Genomic DNA, 22958 nt, shown 5'->3' with positions numbered 1-22958 from the left:
GGCCTGGGGTTGGTTGATCGATAGGATCGAAGCATGTATATATGCCTCATTTCCATGTTGATTAAATAGTTGCAGTCAGCGCTCGTGTCTGTCTCGTCTTTCTTTCTTTTGTCCTCGTCCAAAAAAGCGCTACCATGCCTTTGGCAACCCAAGTCTGATTTGAAATGTGTTGGAAGAAGCAGTCAGGTCTTAAGTGAATGCGACTTTATAATAAGTGCATAATGCATGGGAGGCTAGCAGACTCCCGCGTCAGCTAAGAAATCTTAGGGTACAAGTAACATACACCAAAAAGGTTCAACCGGAAAGGCAACCTGAGCCAAGTCGCGACACAAAGAGGGCTTTTCGCAGTGGCACACTAGGAAAACCTTACCGTGGAAACCCACACTCTTCTCACAGGTGGCACGTTTCAACGTTTTAGACTAACCAGAGTGAAGCTGTTCATCTCCTTAACAAGGACTGCTTTACGAAGAACGGTTGCCAACACTGATGCAGCTACACTAAGGTCGCTGACATTGGTCGAGCGGTCAGCTCGTGGGGCTGGACCGAGGCGCATAACCCTTCGATGGCACTGCTGAGGGGATCGGTGGCCGAGCGTGTTAGTGCACCACAGCTCGGAGCACATGAAGCAGGAAGCTTGGACTGCAGAATCCAGGAATTCGAGGTTCAATCGCCGTCCCTCCTTGCTTCAATGTGGATGAGCATCATAGTGGCACGCAGTCATGTATCACTACTGCGTGATGCACGTCAAAGGGGTGGTGCAACGATTTCAGTGTTGAAAGAATTGGCAGTTTGTATTTTTTATATTTTTTACCCAAGCTCAAGTGACCAAAAACGTGTCACTTTGCCTCGAAAAACCGCTATTCCGGTGCGTAGTCGCAAAGAAAAGAAAATATTTGCCAATCTGCAGTTGCCGTGGTGGCTAACGGAACTGATGTGTGATATGCGGAAGTGAACAAAACCTGTCCCCCTCCACTGCTACACTCGCCGTCAGCACCGTGGCAAACCGTCTTTTGTGTCGACAGCTCGCCGCGACCTTTGATGATGCTAATCCTTGAAAAGTTGATAATCGCGGAGGAAGTGCGGCCACGTACTCGAGAACGGAGCCCGTCGTAGTTTGATTTGTTCCGTTGATGGAATTTGAACCAACTCTGCACTTTCGCTGGCTTGGGGTCGTGGTGTTCATTGAGGCGCTTGATGATCTCAAACTCAACCTCGATCTGAAAGCTTTTTCGGTGCAAGCAGGGCTTGTACGGTGTCATAGGTTTATTCATGCAGAACGCCGGGAAGACGGCTTGCTACTTTGCGGAGCTTGTGATGTTCTTAGCCTCGAAGTAGGATTCGAGGCATTCCAACTACTAACTCCAGTTTTTACCAGGAGAAAGCTTTATAATTCATCCGTGATGAGCCGAGTCGTCCATCCTCGGGGGTCCAGAAACTTCCCCGTCGTTAATTGAACGCATACTGCGATCAAATGCGTTTCATTGATGAATTTTTGGTAAAAGGACGGTGCAATGAACAGGATGCTGCGACGTTTGTTGAGAGAGTCTGATCTATGTTCGTGGCTTCCTGGCGCTGACAATACTTGATCCGAGCGAGGGGGACCGTGAGAGCGACGTTACTTGGACTCTGCACGGTGTTCTTATAAGTGTTGCCGCCGAATATAACATTCATAGCCTCGTCCCACTAGAGCGACAAACACCGGTTTTTGTACGACGACACCACAAAGTTCTGTGTCGCCGACAATCGCCGACAAACGATTGACGACGGACGAGTTCTTGTCTGTCGTTGGACTTGAAGTGCAGCAAGCAGTCCCACTGAGGAACATCTCTCGGAGACAAAACCTATCCTCCTCGCCCGTTTATGCCTTTTGTTTTCTCCCTTCCCACCCTTCTACCCTTCCTCCCGGAACGAGAAGCCCTTGGTGGCCACTGCCACTCCTCGTTCCCGGCCCCGCAGTTCGGGTCCCTCGGTTGCATGTAGTAGTCACGGGCGAGGCTTGCTGGCTGGTGCCGGGCGGTCGTGTTGCAAAAGCGAATTTGCTCTGGCTGGTTTTGCTCGTGAAAACTTGGTGTGCAAGGTGGTGCTTCAAGACGCCGAAGTCTACGCCCTTGCATCAGGATGGATACACCCATGTGCGAGGACCGACCAAAGTAAGACCGCTTACCACGAAGTAGGACACGACGTTCCGCGGCAAGCCACTCCGGCAGACAAGAGACTTGTCATCACGTTCTGTGATAATCGGGATGCCGTATTGTCCACAAAGGAGCGCTTTCCCTCGATCATTCGAATATAAAGTTATAAACATCCTCAAAATCAGCGTGAAACTCCGTGGCGCTCACCTAGAATGCCTCGAACGGCCCACAAAAGGATGATGATGATGATTGGGGTTTAATGGCGCACCACAAAAGGAACGATTCAGGTATTTCTAGTTTGGAAAAAGTTTGGTGTCGATTGTCAGCACTGTTTACGAAAAGTCGCCAACAGCCAACGATGAGAAGCTGAAGATTTAATCAAGAAATAAAGTAATCGTCGCGCCTTTCACCGTGTTTGTCGGCGCGTTTTATGCCCAAAGAGCAAAACACGAAAACCGCATCACCAGACTTTGTTTGCCTGTGTATTTTGAAGTGTTTTGTTGACAACTCCAGTCCCACTAGGAAACAAGTTTCCTTGCCCCCGTGTTCTGCATCGTGTCCGCCCAGGTGGGACGGCGGACTCCGACAAACAGGCTGTCTGTCGGTGTAGTCTGTCGTTCGTTGTCGTGTGTCACTGTCGTTTGTTGCTGTTTGTCGCTCTAGTGGGACGCGGCTATCACACTGTTTACAAATAGCACCTGCAATCAAGGTTTTAAAGTTTGATCAGTTGACTCAGCGTACAGAGCCAAAGACACTTAGACTTGTCAGAAATGCTCTCAGTGCATTGATGCATCACCGTGATCTAAAGGTGGCTCATTCAGAGTGGGTTCGGAACTACAATAGCCCAGTTCCCAGTGGTGCTGGCTAGATTTGCATCTTTCAGGCTCCTTGTCAACCCCAGTGTCACACGTAGTCGCATACCAAGCCCTTCTATAGCATTGCAGAGAAGTTTTGTGACCAAAAGCGTAATAAAGGACTATGCTACTAGTTGAGTCAACATTTGCTGTGCTGTTGGCAGTGGGTACGACTTCTGTTTCAAGACTGGATTAATGATGCGTTTATAACATTCACATAGCCATATCACGCCGTTTGACTTCCCCACAGGTACAACTGGCGTAGCCCATGCAGATTTCCGCACCAAGGCAAAATTCCTTGTTGCACGAGTTGCGTGATGGTGTACTACTCCTTTGACTCATGGGCCAAAGGAACACGTCGAGGCTTGTGGTACTTGGGTTTGAAGTTTAGATTTAGTGTGAATGTATGTGGGTCCGCCAAGTCCTTACTCGAAGACCCTTGGAAATTCTTGTGGCAGTCCTTGAGTCTGTGGGAGTGGCTCGGCTAATTGAAGGACACCTTAAATAGTAGTGCTTTGTGTTGTGTTAGGCGGTAGACAAGAGCAAGACCATCCTTTCTCAAGCCTCGACAAAGAGTGTTTTAATTTGTCATCTTCTTGGACCCCTCCCCTCTCTCCCTTTCTGAATGCGCAATAGACCTTTCCGGAAAATCCCAAGAGACCTTGCAACCGGGGGAATTGTGGGGCTCTTCGGATGTACGCTCGTGCCGGCTCGAACACTTTGTATATCGTAGAAGTAGCACGATTCAGTCTTTCTTATCATTAGGAGCTCAGAAAATGCTAAAAATTGAGTGAGTGGTAAAAAAAAAGTTATCACACCCTCTGTTTTGCTCTCCCTCTGCCCCCTCCGTGTTCTGAAATCACAAACTGTTAAACAAACATCAACTCCGTCTTCGCTTCTGGGACAATTCCTCGTGCCATACATCTGGACGTCGCAGTGCATAAAGTAGACGCTGGGGGTACCACATGTTTCTGGAAAGGTCTGTTGCTCACGCATCACGTAGCTTATCGAATACTTCAAACCGGTTTCTTTCAAGCAGGCTTGCTCCACGTCTTTTCACGGTCAGCAACAATGGCTCACGCTCCTTTCCCTTGAACCGCATGGAAAAATTGATATTTCCCAGAACCACCAACTTACATTGTGAATACGTCCGGAGAGCTGTTTAGGTTTAAGTCTATGCTGCCGTTCCAAGCCGACACTATCTCTTTAGAACAATTGTTGACCAAGCCTCACCATCTATGCAGACGAAGATTTCATTTATTTGAACTTCGAAGATTTCTGCCTTGGTTCAATGATCCAGATGATGACTGGATTCCACTTCCGGAGCTTGGTGCTGGGATTCGGCCAACTACTGACGGCATGCATGTATGATGTGTCCCTTTCCACCACAGAAATGGCGTGTTCAGAATTATAGCTACTTGCACCGTGCGCAACATTTTCTAGCTGTACTCGGAGATGTCTTCCGTGCGCCAGTGCTGTGGCTTGGCATTGATGAACCGTTTCATGCCTTGTGTAGGTGGTGTTTGTCCATGTGGCGAACCTCTGCCATCTCTGGAGTCCGGAAATGTGGGGTTTTCCGTTTGTGGCACACTCCACAGCAATCACAAGTTGTTGAGCCCTAGCAAAAGCGAGATCTGGTGTGGCGAGAAGGTGTCGCTAAATGGCTTCCTCACACACCCTACAAACTAACCGGTCACAAAACTTGTACGAACATTATGTCTACTCGCAGTGCTGAGCGACACGACGTAGCATGGCAATGTAGTTGGGCACAGACTACCCGGAAGCACTTGTCGAGTGTCAACCGGTGACCTGTTGCCTACGTCCTTAGCCCCAAATCTCCTCAAAAGCGGAGACAAAAAAAAAAAAAAAAGAGATTGAAAGAGGGGCGTACACAGAGGGTTGACATGCGCGGCAGAAGACTCCACGCTTCATGTCGTCCACGAACTCATCAGCCAACAAGTAGAATTAAGTCCAGCTGCTCTCTAACCTGTTTTCATTCTTCTGATGCTAATGCTGGGTGCCTCCCCTGTTGTTTATGCTCATATCCACATGTTTTGTACAAAAGCAGAGGTTACATCCATTCGAACTGTCTGGATTAATGAAAGGAAAAACACAGCTGCTCATCCGAACAGATACAATCAAACGTCTGCTCCGTGTCCAGGATTTTTGGGTGCAATTCTGAATCCGACACGAGTTCTTAAAACTGATTATTTTGCAGCCGTGTCAGTTTCGGGCTCAATTTCACATTTTGTCACATGCACACACAATTTCACAGGCACACAAGTGTGATGTAAAATTCCGACATGGTACAACTTAAGTAAGAACAGAAGAGGTTTATTCATTGTTTACAATTGGTGTTTACAGCGAAAGGTGTCACACTTTAAGGCTGTTTCACTCACCTGCAAACTGCTTACGAAGGGAATGACTTCAAACCGATTTTAGCCTCTTGTGACTGACTGGTCAGCCACAGGTCATAAGCTGTTGCAAGTGTGTGAAGCTGCTTTTACATGAAAAAGCTGTAGTAGCTTCCAAAGTTACAGCTTTCATGTGCGTTTGAGGCGACATGCCCGTTTGCTTTACCCTAGGTCTCGAGAGAAACTATTATTACCATTTGTGAACTTCTTTTTGTACACGTAAACTGTTGCTTTTCAGTGTGAACTTGCCATTTTGCAAGGAACTGAGGAAATAGCATTCTTTGAAACCAGCACTGCATTGCAACAATATATTTAATGTGGTGAAATAAAAACTTTTCGAGTTCAAAGTATGCACTCTTGTTTTTTCTCTTCATAGTTCCACTGGGCATGCCTATCGTCATACGAGTGTTTCTGACGGTACTAAGCTAATTTCTTTACCACTTCCCCAATTTGCGGTTCGAGCGTAGAGCAGCTTTTTTTATTTTGGGTCGGGAGAGCCGCGGCACCGCTAGAAGGCAAGCACGAAGATCTGCGTCGCCACGAGTAACGGTGATGCGATGACAACGTACAGGCGAAATAAAAATGCTGACAATACTTCAAATTCAGCTTGTGGGTCGGCGTAAGCGTTCGTGACGACAGAGCATATTTTCGTATCGAAAAAGGCAAGCGTTCATGCATGACATGGTTCACATCCGCCGCGTCGGCGACGAACCTGCGCGGCAAGAATAGCGGCGACATCGAGACCCGACGTTGGAAACCGAAGGCTCGACTTCGGAAACCAGCGGTAGGCGTTGGTAGTAACCTTGCTTCGCTCTTATCAAGCGACGAGTTGAGAACGCTAAGAGAAGTACTTGCGCCTTTTACGCACTCCTGTGCAGAAGCACGATGCGAGACGTCGCATACTGCGGGCGTCGCGTAGTTGCGTCACCAAGTGTTGAGTCCCTCGCGTCACCGCGTTCACAGCGTCTCAGCCGCGACTGCGTCGATCACGTAGGCTTCCCGTCTCAAGCGTTTCTGGCTTCAGCCGCGACTGCACCGATGATCGACCGCGTACGATTCGTGCTTCAGGCGGCGGCGGGCGCCATGTTTACCTTGCCACAGCGGCGCGAGTGACGTCATGTCACGTGACAATTCGCTAACCAATAAAACAACTGGTTTCGGTTTGGAGCGGAAGTGACGTCAGGTCACGTGACATGACAAATTGCCTTGACGGAAGTGACGTCATGTCACGTGACAAGGGGGCGTGGCCAGGTGCTGTACGGGATATGGTTTGCTTATACGCCCCCCGGCTCCGGCGCGATCGCAGCGCCGCCGGAGTAGCAGAGAGGGTAAAAGAGAAAAAAATGCACTCCCCCTCTCACCCCGCACGTCGTCTGCTCCGCCGAGTAGACTGTAGCTAGCGTCGGGCTGGCGTGCAAACTCTGTTTAAAATCGCGCCATTTGGAGGTTTCAAGCGCAGATGCGCAGACTTTGGTATGCCGGTTGTCGTGTAAAACTACGCTCGATAAAAAACTCACAGGGTCCAATTGCGCTGTTACCTGCGTGCAAATAAAAAAAAAATAGGGAAAACTGTGTCAGATTGGCCGGTTTCTTTGGCGAAAGGTAAATCCGGTTGCTGTACCTTTTTTACTATACAAAGTTCGTACAGGTATAGGCCTTTAGCGACCATGAGTGGAAGTCTGAAGTAATAATTAAAACGTGCTCTCCTGCCGCAATACACGCAGTAGTTGAGGGTAGTACTGCCGGCTGACTCAACTGCTATTTAAGTAACGGAAAAAGGATATGCTAGTTGATCATCTAGCGAAATAGAACAACAGAGAGCTATAGGCTGGTTTTGGAGGAGCCATAACTATTCTAAGAAAGCAAACCACTTCACAACGGCAGCCACGAGCGAGAGTTCGATGTTCCGTACTGCCCGCCGATACAGCCCAAAGATGGAGAACGGCAACCTCCCGGTTTGTCGTCTGCTAGAGGAGTAGGGCGCGTTCCCTCTCTCTCGTTTTACCCCGCCGAACCCGCTGAACTTCCCGGATGTGTGGAGAGGGCGCTGCGGTCGAACAAAATGGTGCCGCCCAGAGAGCGCTAAATGGAATGGTCTATAGCTGCGGTACGTCAACACGCACGGCCATCGATCCGTCAACGTATAGTATGGCGGCGAAATGAGCGTCCGAGTAACTTCCGAAGTCCGTCATCGATATGTAGTGTCACCGAAACGGACGGGAAAGTGAACGCCGCGGCCTTCACACAGCGTCCGTGGCGCGTGGCGTCCCGTTCCGGCATTGTTGCGTTCACTCCCGCTGCGCAGAAACGGGCACAAACGAGGGAGAGGTGGCCCATAACCGTTGGAAACTAAGAACGCGAAGGATAGTCTTTACGACGCTGTAGCCGGTTCGCATTTCCGTGTTGTCTCCTTCATTGTTTAATGACGCAGTGTTTCATTGAGACTTAGTCGTTATTTTGGTGCATTTTGTGTATCGTATCTCCAGTCTTTGCCCCATCTCTTTCTTCTTTTTTTTTTTCTGTTTAGGTTTGCGGGAGTGCAAAGGTTGGAAATGGTCGTAGTGTCCTGGACCTGACATTTACGATCTCCGTCTCGCTCGCGCGGCCCTCTGTTCAAAATTTCCTTTTTTGGGAGTTGTGATTCTTGTTGTTATTAGCGATAGCTATTTGGCATATTTCTTTGCAGCCGTGGTTACTGTACACGTTTTTTTTCTATATATAAATTCCAGATATAACTTTATTGGTAAAAAGCCCATGATTCATTCTTGTTATCCTCATCCTATTATTTGGAAAAAACGAAAACGAGGTCACTTTTTTTTTTTCTACTGAAATTCGTTTCTATTGAGAGTTCACGTCCTTCCTGGTCGTATTTCAGAACGGACAGGAAATGGTCGTAGCATAGAGTAATGGTCACACGCACGGACGTAATATACGCACACACACATAAAGACAAACAAGCACATAAGCACGCACGGGTACAGACACGCAGATATGCACACGTCCGCGTAAATATAGACTTACTGGAAAACCCTGCCCCGAGCCCGCTCCAGTGTTCGCCGATTTAGCGAAAGCCTCCTGTCCCTTTGACTAAAATATGAGTGTGCACCCTCATTCCTTAGAGTGTCGGCCGGCGGAGAAAAACACCGGTCCAAGAACGGTGCTGCACAGTTTATTAATATTGTTATTTAGTTTTTAATCCTAGCATATCCCACGTGTCCCTGAAGCGAGGCCGCGGCGCCGTTTGTGGAAGTAATCGTACGAAACGTCGGGAACGAAAACCTCTCGGCTTTTCAGTTTTCGCGGAGAAAACGGTGCGCGGCGCGGTGTATAATCCGGTTTGCCCGTGGGCGGATCTGGCCGACGTTTCGCGGTTTATTGATATTTACCGAGGCAGTCTCGCGGAGGCTAGATTTGCGCTTGAACCAACTTGCTGCGTGCAAGAGAGGTAGGGGGGCAGTACAGATGCCTTCGACCTAGTGTTGGGCGTCGATTAAATATTTTATCCCCGATTAACCGCACATACACGTGCACGATCAAACGCCCAAGGGGTCGTATACGACGCGTCGGAAAGATGGACGAATCAGCGCCACAGTGGAGAGAAGTCCTGCGCGTGACGTCATGGTTAGGGGGATCTCGACCCGCCTGTAGCGGCCAGCACGCGGAAACTAAACGAATCACACTTTCGGTTATTTTTGGCTCCTCGGCTAGGTGGCGCAAGCTACCGCCCGTTAGAGAGGGTACAGCCGTTAGCATCCATCTATATCGGGGCACGAAGCGTGTGATTGGCTCCGAGTCTTTGCCGAACGCTGAGTTTATATTGGGTTCTCGGTACGAGCTGCACCGAGTCCACGCCGAACGGTGACGCTGCCCCTTTTCAGCCTCCGTCCCCATGGGCGCTGCCATCTTGGAATCACGTGATGCGGCCGCCGTAAGGTGGCTTCAACTCGTCGCTCCGGTCTCCCAAACGCGCCTTGGCAAAGGCGTTACATTATTTCTTTTTGAGTCGCATTTCACCGCATTTCTCGCCTTGGCGTGTACTGTGTCGGCCTACGCTTGCATTTACAACTTAATTGCATGCCATTATTATGTGCACGATGACTTCTGCAGTTAGTTTTGTAACATTTTTTGACTATTTTCAACGTCGGCGTACTGGATACGCGGGAGAAGGGAGGAGGCACAAGAATAAGCGTCGGCCCTGGCGCACACGGAGCCGAATTATTTATGACAACTAATGTTTGCTCAGTGATAGTGGCGGAATGTTCGAGATAAGTAGCACAATGTAAAATACTCAGCATATGAAGCTATATGTGTGTTTCATGAGTTTTCTGCTTTGCCTTCATAACATATTTCAAATAGCTGTTTTTGATTGAAACAAGATAGATCGCGAACATCTAACTCACATTTTATATCATGTTTGTGAAAATGGTAACGTCCTCACCAGGCTGTTTTTTTATTCGTAATAATACACATAAATGTGTTAACGTTCTTAATCTTTTTTTTTTCTTTGCGGTATAAACATTTTTTTTATTTGTTTATTTATGAATTTCAAGAAACTGTACACCGTGCTCGGTCCCATATCTGCTGTCATTTAAGTGTTTTAACAAATTCTTTAAGACATATATTTAAGTTAATTTATTTCAATTATTTCAACACAAGGGTCGGGACTACCTCGGTGAACATATCTGTCACAGGCAACTTGAGAGTGCCTCAACTATGTGATGCCGAAAAGCAGCCATCTATGGCGATCCCCCGAGTTCAGCGTCTTTGATTCCAGATCGCATCGGTTTTAAAGGGGCCCACCAACAATTTTTTGACCGGTTTGAAGTTCGCGCTGAAACGGAGCTCCATGAAAGCAGGAACACCGAGGAAAAAAAATATTACAGAACTTCGCAATATTTTGTGAGTTATTAGCAAACTAAATATTACAGAAAACAACTTTAAATACGCAAAACAGTGCGCTTCATGACGTAAAATGAAACAGTTTAGCGATTGGAGCAAAGCGGTTGGCCAATTGGACGCGAGTTTCGTTGATAGCCCGTCGGCCCGGTCGGCTCGTCGGTCATTAGGCCTAGCTGCAACCATCGTAGCTTTGGGATAGGGTTGCCATCATCGATGAATGTACCGGGCTTATCTGATTTTGAGTGCGGATATGGGCGTCGCGCCGTACGAGGACACTCAGTCCGCTTCGACAGCCGCGGAAGACTCGTCTCCCGCAACTCCGCCACCGGAGCCACCTCGGCGAGTAAGAGGTACAAGCTGGGGAGCGTTCCCGTTGTGCACCATAGAAGCTGGGTCCCGTCGCCGCACTTCACTCGAACAGTGAAAAGTCTGTCACAGCACTAAAAGAAAATAAGGGTTCCCCTGGCTTCTCTTACTGCTTTTAGTTGACCGGGACCGGGGGCGCACAAGTGAAAATACGATGCGCGTTGTCTGCACGGATCACTTGTCATCTGCTCGCGATGGTACGTCACGGGCGCCGCTGGGAGCCGCGCATGAGCGACGAGGCGTTGTTTTCGCCCTTTTTGAACTTTACTTTGCAACTTTATTAGCTCTATAAAAATGACTTGTTAGAGAAATAATGACGGTTAATGTGTGATATACTATATTTCGCTTCAAAATTCCTCGGACGGCTCTCGCCAATCACGAAACCCAGAGAATGTGACGTATAGTGAAAGGGAGCGCCGTTATGGGCGCGCATTTGGCACCTCGCGGAGCCACCGTCGGAGGAGGTGTTTCCGAGTTGTCAAATTAAAACATGATGCGCTGATATTTTCAAACTCTTTCGTTGTCCACTGGGTTTCCGGGACCACTAGCGTGTAGAAACCGCAAAAAAAAAAAAAAAAAGTCGACGCTCAAATGCTGTTGGAGGGCCCCTTTAATAAAGATCCGTCTACACAAAATCATGACGTGTTGGCTAGCATTTGACTTCAGCTAAGCGTACGGGAGGCCAGTTCTCTGGCGGCCTTTAATTGCACTTGGCAAAGTTTTACCTTCTAACGCCAACGTTGTGAAATGCTGTTAATAAGTACTTCAGCAGGGCCGATAGCTAAATAAATTCCCCGCCCGACATGTATCGTGGACAATAGAAATATTTCTTGAGCGCTTAATTTCTTTCAAGAAAACAGCACAAAACAATATAATTTTTTTTAGGTTATCGACGTTATTATAGGAGACATTTCCAGTCTCTGAAGATCACAATAAGTTGGGTCCGGGAAAATCAGCCACTGAGCTGTTAACATGCGCCTGCGTGTGCTTTTCGCGGTTCAGCAGGTTGTTAATCAGGTTGTGGACCTGCATTTTTACTGTAGATCTGCGCATTAGTCTCCTTATTAGTTTATTTTTCTCGAAAGTAGGGTCAGTGGGTGCGGCCGTAGACGATGGGAATCCTCCGTGTGCATTAGAGTCGTTTCGCCGCCGAACCTGACCGAAAATAACGACGAACATGACCGGATGCATCGTTAAGTGTTCGTTAAAAATTCCGCAATTATGGCAGTGGTCGAGTAGGCTACCATCGTTTTATCGGTTGTGTCATATAACGGACACATTTGTATCACGAAATTAGGCGAAAATGACATAAAACATAAACACGGCCGTGAGCGCGCTCAAACCGAAACCAACTAAATTGAAGCCACGCAATGTCGGCGAGTGCGTCAGCGCCCTCTATCCGCCGGTCGGGTAGCTACTGAGACGAAAAGATCTACACACGCGTGCCCAAACAATGGCGACCTCGGATAATTGGTACGTCAGCTACAGGAGGGCGCCCCCTTACAAAAAGGGTCTGTATTTTGATATCGTACATAGCCAAGCCAGATGCCAAAATAGCGAATACCCAGCGCGTATTCGAGGTTCGTACGTGCTTCCTAACGTTAATCTTTCTTTATTTTTCTTTCTTTGTCCCTTCTTACTTTGTTTTTGGTTATGTCTGCATTTGAGTGCGGCGATAGAGAGCCTGGCGCAGCGTAGCGTGGTATATCAGAGACGTCGTTAGACTCAATGGGCAACGCCGCGGCAACGTGGACGTGCTTTACGAGCGCGAGACCAAAAAAAAAAAAAAAAGAGGGTCCCGCGCTTCCAACTTTGCCTTCGGGCGATCGTAAACAACAGCCCTAACAATGGCCATCTCTTTGAAAGCCTGTTCATTCCGCGCGCTCGCTGTGCCCCCACCAATCTTCCTTTCTTTGGTACTTTCTCTTCCTTACTTGTTTGGGCACGGAACTGTCGTGACCCGAGTCTCGTTCTCCGACTCGCCGTTTCACCGTAAGTTAGAGCGTAGTCGAGGCTCACTGGCAGTTTATGAAGTGCAGAGCCTGCTGCGTCCCGCGCATCTCATTATCGCTCCTCGGCCAATCATATTGCGGCGTTAGTCGATCAGAGCGCCGAAAAACCGATCGCGAAGCTTGAAGCGTGAACAGAATGTGACGCGCTTTTCGTTTCTTACGTGTCCGTGACCATTAAATACATGCAAATACAGACACGCATATACTAAAGGCGCAGGGTCACCGTATATTCCGCGCTGTTGATCGGTTGAGCCGACGCTATAGCACACATATAGACAGATGGCCAAGGCCCGTGACGTGGATCTTTTGTCGCTTGTTGATTGGCCCCGTGAGCCATGGGGCATCGGCTGGGCTCCTGTTTGAGGTGATGAAACGTATATTGCCGCGCGAGTTCGCGCTCTTCGTTCCGTGGAACCAGAGCCGTGTATGGAGAGAGTTTGGTCAATGGGAGGAGCGGACAGAGCCACGGCGTGCACCAGACGCAGAAAGAGGTCTTGACATGCTCTCTTGGCCAACCAGAAGCCGAAAAGAATCCTCGAGCAGTGGTCATGAGAAACGGTATTAATCATAGATATGTGGTTTTAATAAGTGCGTAAGAGTTAAATGTAGTAACCCTTTGTGGTTGAAAATAGGGTGCACGTGATGTTTCGATCATGATCATGCAGAAAGATGTAAGATACGAATGCGCCCCCCGAACTCTGTTTTGCTCGGACTAGAGTTCCTCGATATGCTCGGACAGAGCGTGACTGCTCGGACGGCAGATTCCCGGCCCTCGGCGCCTGGTGTACAGATTATGTCGATCGTTCCGCTAGTTGCACTCTTCCACCATGATTCTGGATGACCTTGATTGAAACATTATACGTGCACCATATTTTCAATCGCCGAAAGTTACTCTGACGCATTTATTAAGTTTGTTTCTCGCGACCGCCGCCAGGGTGTTATTTCTGGCTTCTGCAGCTGACCACATTCGAATTTGTGAAGACGCCCTGGAACAAGCCCAGCCCGCTTTCGGCGCCTCCTTATTTGACTCATATACTTCCCATTAAATGGCCAAACACTCTTTATACATGGCACTGCGTGGAACCGGTCGAAATCGGCAGGCCGGTTTTCGCGCCCCAACAAAAACGCAGTGTTCCTTTATAACGCGTGGACATTGCGTTCCGCTCGCGCACAGTATACAGTTGCGTTTGCTCGTATACGCAATGCTAAAACTCGCTATTCTCAGCTGGATGCGCGTGAACCGCCGCGACCACGACTTGAACGAGCTACAAGGACACGCCGAAGGGAGGGAACTATTGCTCAAAACCATCGTTTAACGCTGAACAGAAAAAGAAAAAAAAAAAGAAACTAAAAACAGTTTTGTCTCCCTTTCTCATCGAGGTTCGAGAATCTATCACTCTCCTCCGGGAGTCGCGAGGCAATTGCGGTGCACCTCGAGAATGGATAATCTACCCGGAGGGAAGATGGCTTGAAAAACGGTCCCGCTGTTTTCGGGGGCAATTTTCCCTCCAAACTTTCCGTCGCCTCGCTTCCTCCGTCCTACCCGTGAAGATGGCGCCGGCACAGGGATCTTTAAACCCTCGTCCCCGTCGCTAGTGTACCCCGCGAAGATATAAAGGAAAAGGACGGACGATTATACGGATCACAGCGTCGGCGCTATGCCCCGCTGTACCCCGTTTGAGCTAACGATGGACCGCAGACGACATTACACACCAGTGTTGCAGGCGTTACCGAAAAAAAAAAAAAAGATGTAACATAACAGGCTACGCGTTTTTCTTTTTTTCTAAGATAAAAGGAAGGCGTTACCGCCTTTTGTTACTCAGAAATAAATGGAACGCTTTAAAGTTACAGATAATAAGTAGACAGTTTTAGTATAGCATTGCTGGCCCTTGCGTACGGAATACCCAGTAGTATAGCGTACGCTAAAAACGACCGGCTCGAACCAAATTTAGTTGTGCGTTACGTTACCGAGAGAGAGAGAGAGAGAATTGAAAGAACTGTGTGCGTCTGTGTTCGTCCTTCATGTGTTTTATTCTTTCTGTGTATTCTTCAGAGAGAACCTCGCACGATCTTGATGAAATTTGCCAGAGCCGTAGAATTCCGCGTTCCTAGAGCGCGAGCATGCTGCTCAAAAGAAATGTTGACAAGGGGAACGTTTTCAACGAGTCTATTTCAGATTAAACCGAGCCGCAGCTGCCTGGTCAGGCGCGCTTTTCTTCGGGAAACGAAGGTTACGAGTACGAGAGCGTAGCGAAGTTCGATCACGGAGCTTCCGTCAATCGTCCCCGTGGGAACGGCACATTTTATCAGTGCCATCGCGGGACGAAATCTGTGACCTGCTGATGTCCTGTGCATAGCGAATATTTCGCGATTGCTCGAAGAGTCGTTCGTCCGTCGGCGATGAACTGCGCGAAGAGGCTTGACGTCGAGCAGATGGCAGCATTCACGTATATTTAGCGAGCGGCAAACATTTTCACTATGCACTCCTTCAGCTGCACGGCGATCTGACCGGGAAAGAATTGCCGAGCTGAACACCACGCAATTTCACGTAACACTGAACCTCGCGAACACCACGTCGCCCTTGCTGCGCCAGTCGAGGTAACCGCCATCTTGAAACTGGCGCTCTCGCTGGGCCCGAGATCTCGCGAGAGCTTCCCCGCAAAGCCTGCTAGCCCGCAACGCAAAATCCCCTGCGTTGCGTGCGCGCGCAATACGCTAGCCCTTCTATCGCGTTCTGCGCAGGCGCACTCCCGACCCCCAATTTCTTTGCGTACGCAAAGCTTTAGCGAATACGGTCCACTGAAACTGTCTAGTAACGCACGTTGCGTTTACGTTAGTTTTTATTTGTGAATTGAAACAATTTAGTGTTTTATATTTTTTATTGTTTCTAACATTTTACGCCCGTTCTGCTGCGACCTGCAGCGTCTGTCACAACCCGCCACCGCTGCTGGCACACCGCCAGGATCGCGACCGGCGATAGCGTGACACTCATATGACGTCACAAAGCGAAAATGAAGTGACCTTTTTATTATTAATATTATTATTATTATTATCTCTAACTATTTTTTTACAGTTCTGATTTTTATGGTATCTGGGAAGAGTGCAAGAATTCGTATGACTTGGCGCGTAAAACGTGTAAGAAATCTGAGTGTAATTTGTTCGAAGTCTCGGGAAGAAGATGCGCAACGTGTAATTTAACTATATGATTAGCCGTTTCTGGAAATACGTAACGTAACTACGTTATAAATTACTATCTTTGAAAGTGTAATCCAGTACTTTACTACGTTACCGAGATAGAAAAAGCGTTACCGGCAACGTCGGGTTTTATAACGCGTTACCACAGCACTGCTACGACGAGCCATCGAAGCCAGCCTCATAGACGCTTTACACACGCGCCAGAATACGGCCGCCATTGCTGACCTTCTCTTGTTTTACCGAGATACCGAGGCACTGAAATTGGTGCGGACGAGCCTCCACAAAGGTCAATGCTGGGGAGCAAGACAGAATCAAATCTAAGATGGCAATAACCTAGCCTGCTATGGTAATAATGAAGTGAAGTAAACGTAATAAGGGGAAACAAAAACTGAAGGTCAGTTATGGCGGTGCCCATGCACAGCTGCTGCAAAGCGTCTATATGTCGCGTGAATGTGGGCGCGTGGTCACGTGGCACGCTCGCAGCGCTGGATTGGTTAGGATGGCTGGTAGCGTTCTCTGCGGTCCATCACGACGGAGTACAGCCTCTTTCCTTGGATTAGAGAAACGGGAAAGGGGTAGCGCGGTGGTAAAAGTAAATTATCCTTTCCTTTAGACAGAGTGAAAGTGTTAACTCGCTTTCGCACCGGCATTTTGCCGAGGTCGAATAAAGTACACTCGGCTTATTGTCGCATCGCCTTTGTAGTCACCCCGTTTATCGTGACGCTCAGGATGCCGGAGATAAATGTAGGGGCCGCATGCAAGAAGAGGGTGCGTGCGTAATGGTAATGAAAAGGGGGAGGGGTCTCTGCACGAAGCTGCAAGCCGTGGGCAGCGGAATCGTAGACGAGCGAGACGGAAATACCTGTGAGGAGGGTAAAAGGCGTCGGAAACCACGTGATTCAATAGAATGCAACGTATTCTATTACAGGAAGAGCCATCTTGAGTGCAGCCATAGTCATTGTCAACTTCATAAACGCAGCTTATATACATATGTTCATTATTCTTGCTTTGTGATTAATCACCTGATACCGCAATTTCATTGGTTACGACGCGATGATAAGATACCCGGACCACGCACTGCGTGTGGCGGTGATCATAGGTGCTGTCCATATCTGTCTTAAACAAATTTTGACTGTATTTTTGGACATATGGAGGTGAAGTTAAGGCCCGTTCACACATGCAGTGGAGCGCTACAAGCATATACGCTGACCTCGCGCTAAGCGTGTGCTGACGGGAGCGTTCACCAGCTTTGTATCGCACCGTCAAAACTCTTGCTCATGGCAGACGATGTGTAGCTGACGACACGTGAGTAGCGCTACATCAACGCTTCGCCGCGCTGCTTCAGCGCATTGTTCATACACGGCGCGAAGTAGTTCTTACGAGATTTGGTTGTTGGAGGAAAAAGCGATGTTTTTGGTGTTTGGAACGTGTACGCCTAAATAAGATGACACATGTCTTAATTATCAACGTAAGTGGGGAAATTAGTAATGCTCCGCGTGGAGCCGGACGTTTTTCACTACGGTTCTTGAGGTGAAAACGGGTTTCTTTTTTTTACAAAATCTTGGTCCGCTTCGCTTGCAACTTTTAGTTTGAATATGTGTACGCGCTTGGAAAACGTTTTTGAACAGTTCGCTTTTTTATTATATGTTCGTGAGAAAACAAAATGCTACGTTTTGTTCATTCGAAGTGCGAAAGTTGGGTCCATAGCACATGAGCGAATGACACCTTCCCATCTGAATGTTTTTGAATCGTGTCGCGTATCGATTATTTCGAATATTGTCACACTCCGACTCTTTGTGACAATTCATGGACTTCCATCACGTCGCGAGGTTTGTATTTGTTTTTTCTTGTTCTGCTTGTATATTTGCTTCTGGCGGCTACGAAAAGAGAGAAAGGGGCGGGGATACAGTGAGGAGCCCGGGGAAAGCAGGGAATTACGTCGGCATCCCCTTTTTCCCGAAGAAGTGTCCTGCCGTTTCATCCCTAAGCCCCCCGTTCCCGAGGCGGTGGGATCTGAATATGCCCTTCTTCCTTCCTCGTTGTTTCGGTTTCTGTAGGGGCTCCGACACTGTCGCATTTTCTTCTCTTCTTTTTTCTCTTTTTTTTTTATGAGGAGGAGGAGGAACGGTCGTGTGACTCCGTTGTCCGCCAGCTACTGTCGAGTCCCATGTTCATTCTCGCTGCCACGGCCCTGGGCCTGAATCGCACGTGCGACCGTTTCAAAAATCGGGTTTAGAAACGCCGAGCTTTGTATCGGAGCTCTGTTTTTGCGATTGGGAATTGTGGCACAAGAACTTCGGCCACTCATGATCGTAGTTTAACCTAAGCGCGTGAATTGTCGCTTCTTCCGCGTATCGATTTGTCGGTTAATAGTGAGTTTTAGTATTGCGTATCGGGCAAACGCAAGCGCTGCGCGTTTGCGTTAGCGTTGCGTTCTCCACGCTGCGCGTGCGCGAAGTCGCCATGCGCCAATCCAGGGCCGCAGTTTAGGCTCCGCGCACGGGCAGTGTGGAGCACGCAACGCCAACGCAAATGCACAGGGATTGCGATCGCTCGCATACGCAATACTAAAACTCATTAATGTGTCGATCAATTGGACCTGCATCCATTGTATCCCGCTGTTATTGCGTGATATAGTCATCGCCCCTGACGTGTTTGTCTCCTGTGACGTATTTGTCGTCCGTAAGTTAGATATGCCGCCTTTTTTTATCGTTTTGCATTTTTTTAACGTTTTTGTTGTCTTGGGATCTTGTCGGCGGTAACGAATTTGGGGTCTACGATGTTTTTATCATCCGTTTCTGCCGTCCGTGACATAGTTTTCGTCTTTCTCGCTCTTTCTTAGTCCGTTTCCGTTAGTTTTCGCGTGCCGCATATTGCGCTCGATGCCTGTTTAAGATATCTTCTGTCTTCTAACGCTCAGCTGTGTTTGAGACGTCTATGTGTTTGTGTTGTGCCGCATCCTTTTGCTTGATCTCCGCCTGCTCACTTGCATCCTTACATTATGTCCACATATTCATCTCCAAGTTGAGAGGAAAACGGCGAAGCATGTTGAGCGTCCTATAAAACACATAGCAGCGGGTTATTTCTTTTTTAAGTATGGAAGAGTTGTTAGCGTTTCTTTAAAAGAGCTCGCTTTCTTGCCGCACCATCTTTTAACTGGCATCGAACCTACTATTGCTCGTTTCACTTTATGTGCGAGAAAAACCGAAGCTACAAGCACGAACAAGTTGCCCCGAACCATCCTTGGCGGTAGGGAGCGCTGAAAGCTTGGAGCTCGTTCTTGTAGCTTTTGCAACGTGTTAAAGTGAAACGGAGCTGCGAACGACGTTACACTAAACGGCGTGACACTTTCCTTTCTGTTTTGGATTTTTCCTGTGTTCTCCCCTCCTGCCACACACCCTCAGCCAGCCTGGTCAGGCGTGCGACTGGGAAACCCGACGGCTGCCGGGGATTTCCGTCTCGGGGAAGTGTAGCAAGAAGAGCCTCCAGGAACAGGGAGGGTCGAGGAATATGCCCGCAGTGTTCTTTTTAGTTCTTTTTTTTTACGTCATTTTGCTTTTTGTCGGCTTCGCTCCCTCGGGGTAGGAGCTTAGAGCCCTGGGTTCCATACTTTACCGGAGGCTTTGCGGTGTATATCCGAATCCTGCGGGGAGAAAGAAAACAAACTCCCAAGCTGTCGATGGAAGAAGAAGAAGAAAAATATATCACCCTTATCTTCTTTAGCAAAACAAAAATAAAATAAAATTGCTTGGAAATGTTTTATAAATTGTTACTCTACTCACCCCGGGAGAATTAACTGTGTAGCGTTCCCACCTTTTCGTGTAAACTTAACGTCACCAGGGAATCGTCGGGGTTTGGAGCTTTTAGCGCTATTCCTGCGGCTACTGGTGGAGCTGCCTGGTGGAGTGTCACCTCCCCCATCGCTCTATTCACCCCAACACTGACGGCGCTGCGGAAGCTATTCGTGCTCGTTGGACAAACCAGGCACATACGCCCACCTTTCGCCACGCGATAGCGCTCTTGCCCAACACTATACGTGCAGAGAGCGGGGTCGGGCGATGAATGGGAGGCGGTGGATGGGTGCTTCGCACCGCACAGTGAGCTTAGGGGTTGAACGGAGTCACCATCCGAGGAAGACTGCTCCTGCCATCCCGATGACGTAGAGTCATCGTTGTGTAGTCCTCGATCGGTCGGTGTTTTGGGGGTCGCGTGAAGCAGTGGAGTCTGTGGAACCCTGCACGTTGATTTTGAAGACAAATTATCGATCACCCCGATTTCGTATTGCTCCTATAATGAGGATTTAAAGTTTTGGTATCAGGCAACAACACGAACGCATTCCTCCATCGCTCGCATAGTGTTGTATTTATACGCCAGTTTTTAAATGATTTTCAAAACATTTTTAGGTGTTTTTTTTGTTTTTTTTTTGTTTTTTTTTTTACGGAAACGTAGTAAGCATGTTGCTTGCACGTTGGTTTTTCTTTTTTGGAAAGATGTATCACTCCGGTTTCGTGTTGCTTCAGGTTTGGCGATTCGAAACTCTCGTGTCAGGCGACAACACGAACGTATCTCTCGATCGATCGCGATCGCGCACCCAACCGCATTCAGTCAACACCTCCTAGACAGCTTTCAAAGCTTGCGCGTCACGTGATATGACGTCACTTCCCGGAGGCTTGCACGGGTGCTGATTGGATTCGAGTGCCGCGTAAGCGTTCTTGTGGGACTCGTTTCCTATCATAGTCCTACGCGAAGGCTGACGCGGCACTCGCATCCAATCAGCGCTCGTGCAGGCCTCCGGGATGTGACGTCATATCACGTGACGCGCAGGCTTTGAAAACTGTCTAGGAGGTGTTGATTCAGTTCGATGGTAGCGTTCCTGATGCGAAGAAAAGACGAAGCCACCGGCGTTACGCGTTTGGAGCCAACCCCGTCGCGCTCGGTCCACGCAAGTAGTTCGTCTTGCCTCAGTCTTTCTATTGCCCTCTCCGTGTTGGCGGCGCAGGTGCCGAAAGAAGCGCTACGTGAAGGAGCTGCCCACGGCCAGCGTGGTGGTGCCCTTCCACAACGAGCACTGGACGACGCTGCTGAGGACGGCCACCAGCGTGCTGAACAGGTCTCCGCCGGGACTCATCAAGGAGATCATCCTCGCCGACGACTTCAGCAACAAAGGTAGGCGGGGTTGGTCACTGAGGGAGGAGCAGGAGACGAGAGCACGCGGGAACACGTCTGAACACCGAGCTCCGACCGGAAGGACGAGTGGGAACTCTCTTAAAAATGCCTGCGCGTCCACTTACTCACAAAACACGCGAAGAGCCCAATCTCTACGATCTACGAAATCAGCTGAGCGAATGATGGGGCGGAACATCCGTTTAGACCTCAAAATTATGTGTGCGTGCTGTGGCATCACGCGATGCAAGCAGGACGCTTTGCATTGCCTAATGCCACAGCGCAGATTTCATTCGTTGAGCTGATTTCGTAGATCGTAGAGATTGGCTCTTCGAGTGTTTCGCGGGTAAGTATAGACGCGCAGACATTTAGAGTGTAGGGCGAGAATTGGGTACTTGTGTAGTACACGTTCCCCTCCAGAAGTAACTGAATAACCCTGCTCCTCACTTCATCAAAACACTTAACGAAAATACGCCACTCATTCCTTCGTTTAAAGGTAACTAGGTCGTTGCTTGGTTATAAGAAAAAAAAAAAAAGTAACTCTACAACAAGTTACGTACAGGTCTGACTACGCTAGGAAAAGCAGGACAAACCCCGTCCACAAAACCCTCTGCTCGCAGTGATTGGTTGTTTCCTCCTCTCCACTCACACTATCTCCAGCGTTCGCTCTGCTAAAATGGAAAGGGGGGGGCATCGGGAAAAGAGCGTGTTTCGCTGCTTTTTTTTTTTTTCGAAGTTTATAATGCCGAATAGACCCTTTTTCAAAAGTTCATTGCGCAACATTGGCGATCGCCATTTCTAGGCTAGGTGGCGCAAGCTACCGCCCATTATAAAGAGTACAGCCGTTAGCATCCATCCATCCGTCTTTGAGCGCAGAGCGTGTGATTGGATACGAGTTCTCGCCTAACGCTAACGTGTACCGGTCCTGCGCAAAATTAAAAATTCTTTCTTTTTTCTACGTGCACTTTTTTTTTGCGAGTAATAAGCTTAATTAAAGCGTGTGAAAGGGTTTTAACGGCAAAAATATGTGATAAAAGTTTGTACATTCACGCAGCCTGATAATTACAAAGAATCCATCTTAGTAACCAGACCAATTACGGAACGTACTGAATCCTTGGATTCAAACTCCTCAGCCACGCTGATAAAATGTTCTGCGCATTTTTCCCCCGCTTCTTTAGCATTGATGTATGGATTGCTCTTTTGTTGGGGTTGGTTTTTTTTCTTCTGTTTTTTATTCCAGCACAAAATAAAGAGTAGTAGACATTATTCGTCTTGATTATGATGGTCACATTTGACAGCTTTATACCGCCGGAGAATCTGTCATTCTTAGGGCTATGGAAACAAATAGCTGGTTTCCGTCAGATTTCCTCGGTTATTATCCTGGGGGATTCGGGTCATAATTTATGCTATACGCGGCACGTCCAGGGCTTATGCGTCCGTGGTCGATAACGCGCGATAGTGGAACGCATTTTTTTTTTCCTAACTCGTTTAGGTGTGGTCCGAGTAGCGGCGAACCAGACATAAAATATTGGCACGGATCTGACGAAATTTCATCTCGATTATGTTTTTTTTTTTCGGCAGCAGCTACACTTTAAAAACGTTTGTGCGTCTACTTTCACGCACACAGTACTCAGACTGAGTTTTTTGGTCTAAACATATTTTACGCCATTGTCATTCGCTCAGCTGCCTCCGTAAGTTGCGGTGATTGGCTCTCCGAGTGTTGTGCGGGAAAGCAGACGCACGGGCTTTTTTAGAGTGTAACGGAAAAGACAAGAAGGCGTAAACTATGATCGCATGTCTAAGTTCATCGTAGCGAACAAGGAACACCTCATCTTAACTTTTTTTCGTCCTTGGGGCCGCAAAACAACGCTAAAACCGCCGTAAAAATAACCAAAAACCTAGGACCACTGAAGTGAAAATTGG

General features: G+C 48.3%; 1 protein-coding gene across 2 annotated transcripts in view; it reads left to right on the top strand.

The window, feature by feature from the left end:
• Nucleotides 1-22958, top strand: part of LOC8031807 (putative polypeptide N-acetylgalactosaminyltransferase 10) — a 280882-nt gene that overhangs the window by 216546 nt on the left and 41378 nt on the right. For both annotated transcript variants that reach the window (XM_042289876.1, XM_042289877.1), the window contains one exon: nucleotides 20872-21038. In XM_042289876.1, coding sequence (XP_042145810.1) covers nucleotides 20872-21038 — 167 coding nt within the window. The remainder of the gene's footprint in view (nucleotides 1-20871; nucleotides 21039-22958) is intronic.

The sequence above is a fragment of the Ixodes scapularis genome, unplaced genomic scaffold (assembly GCF_016920785.2).
Source record: "Ixodes scapularis isolate PalLabHiFi unplaced genomic scaffold, ASM1692078v2 PGA_scaffold13__105_contigs__length_92229423, whole genome shotgun sequence".
NCBI classification, from domain to species: domain Eukaryota; kingdom Metazoa; phylum Arthropoda; class Arachnida; order Ixodida; family Ixodidae; genus Ixodes; species Ixodes scapularis.
The sequence above is the reverse complement of the archived record's forward strand: the minus strand, read 5'-3'. Positions and strand labels throughout refer to the sequence as shown.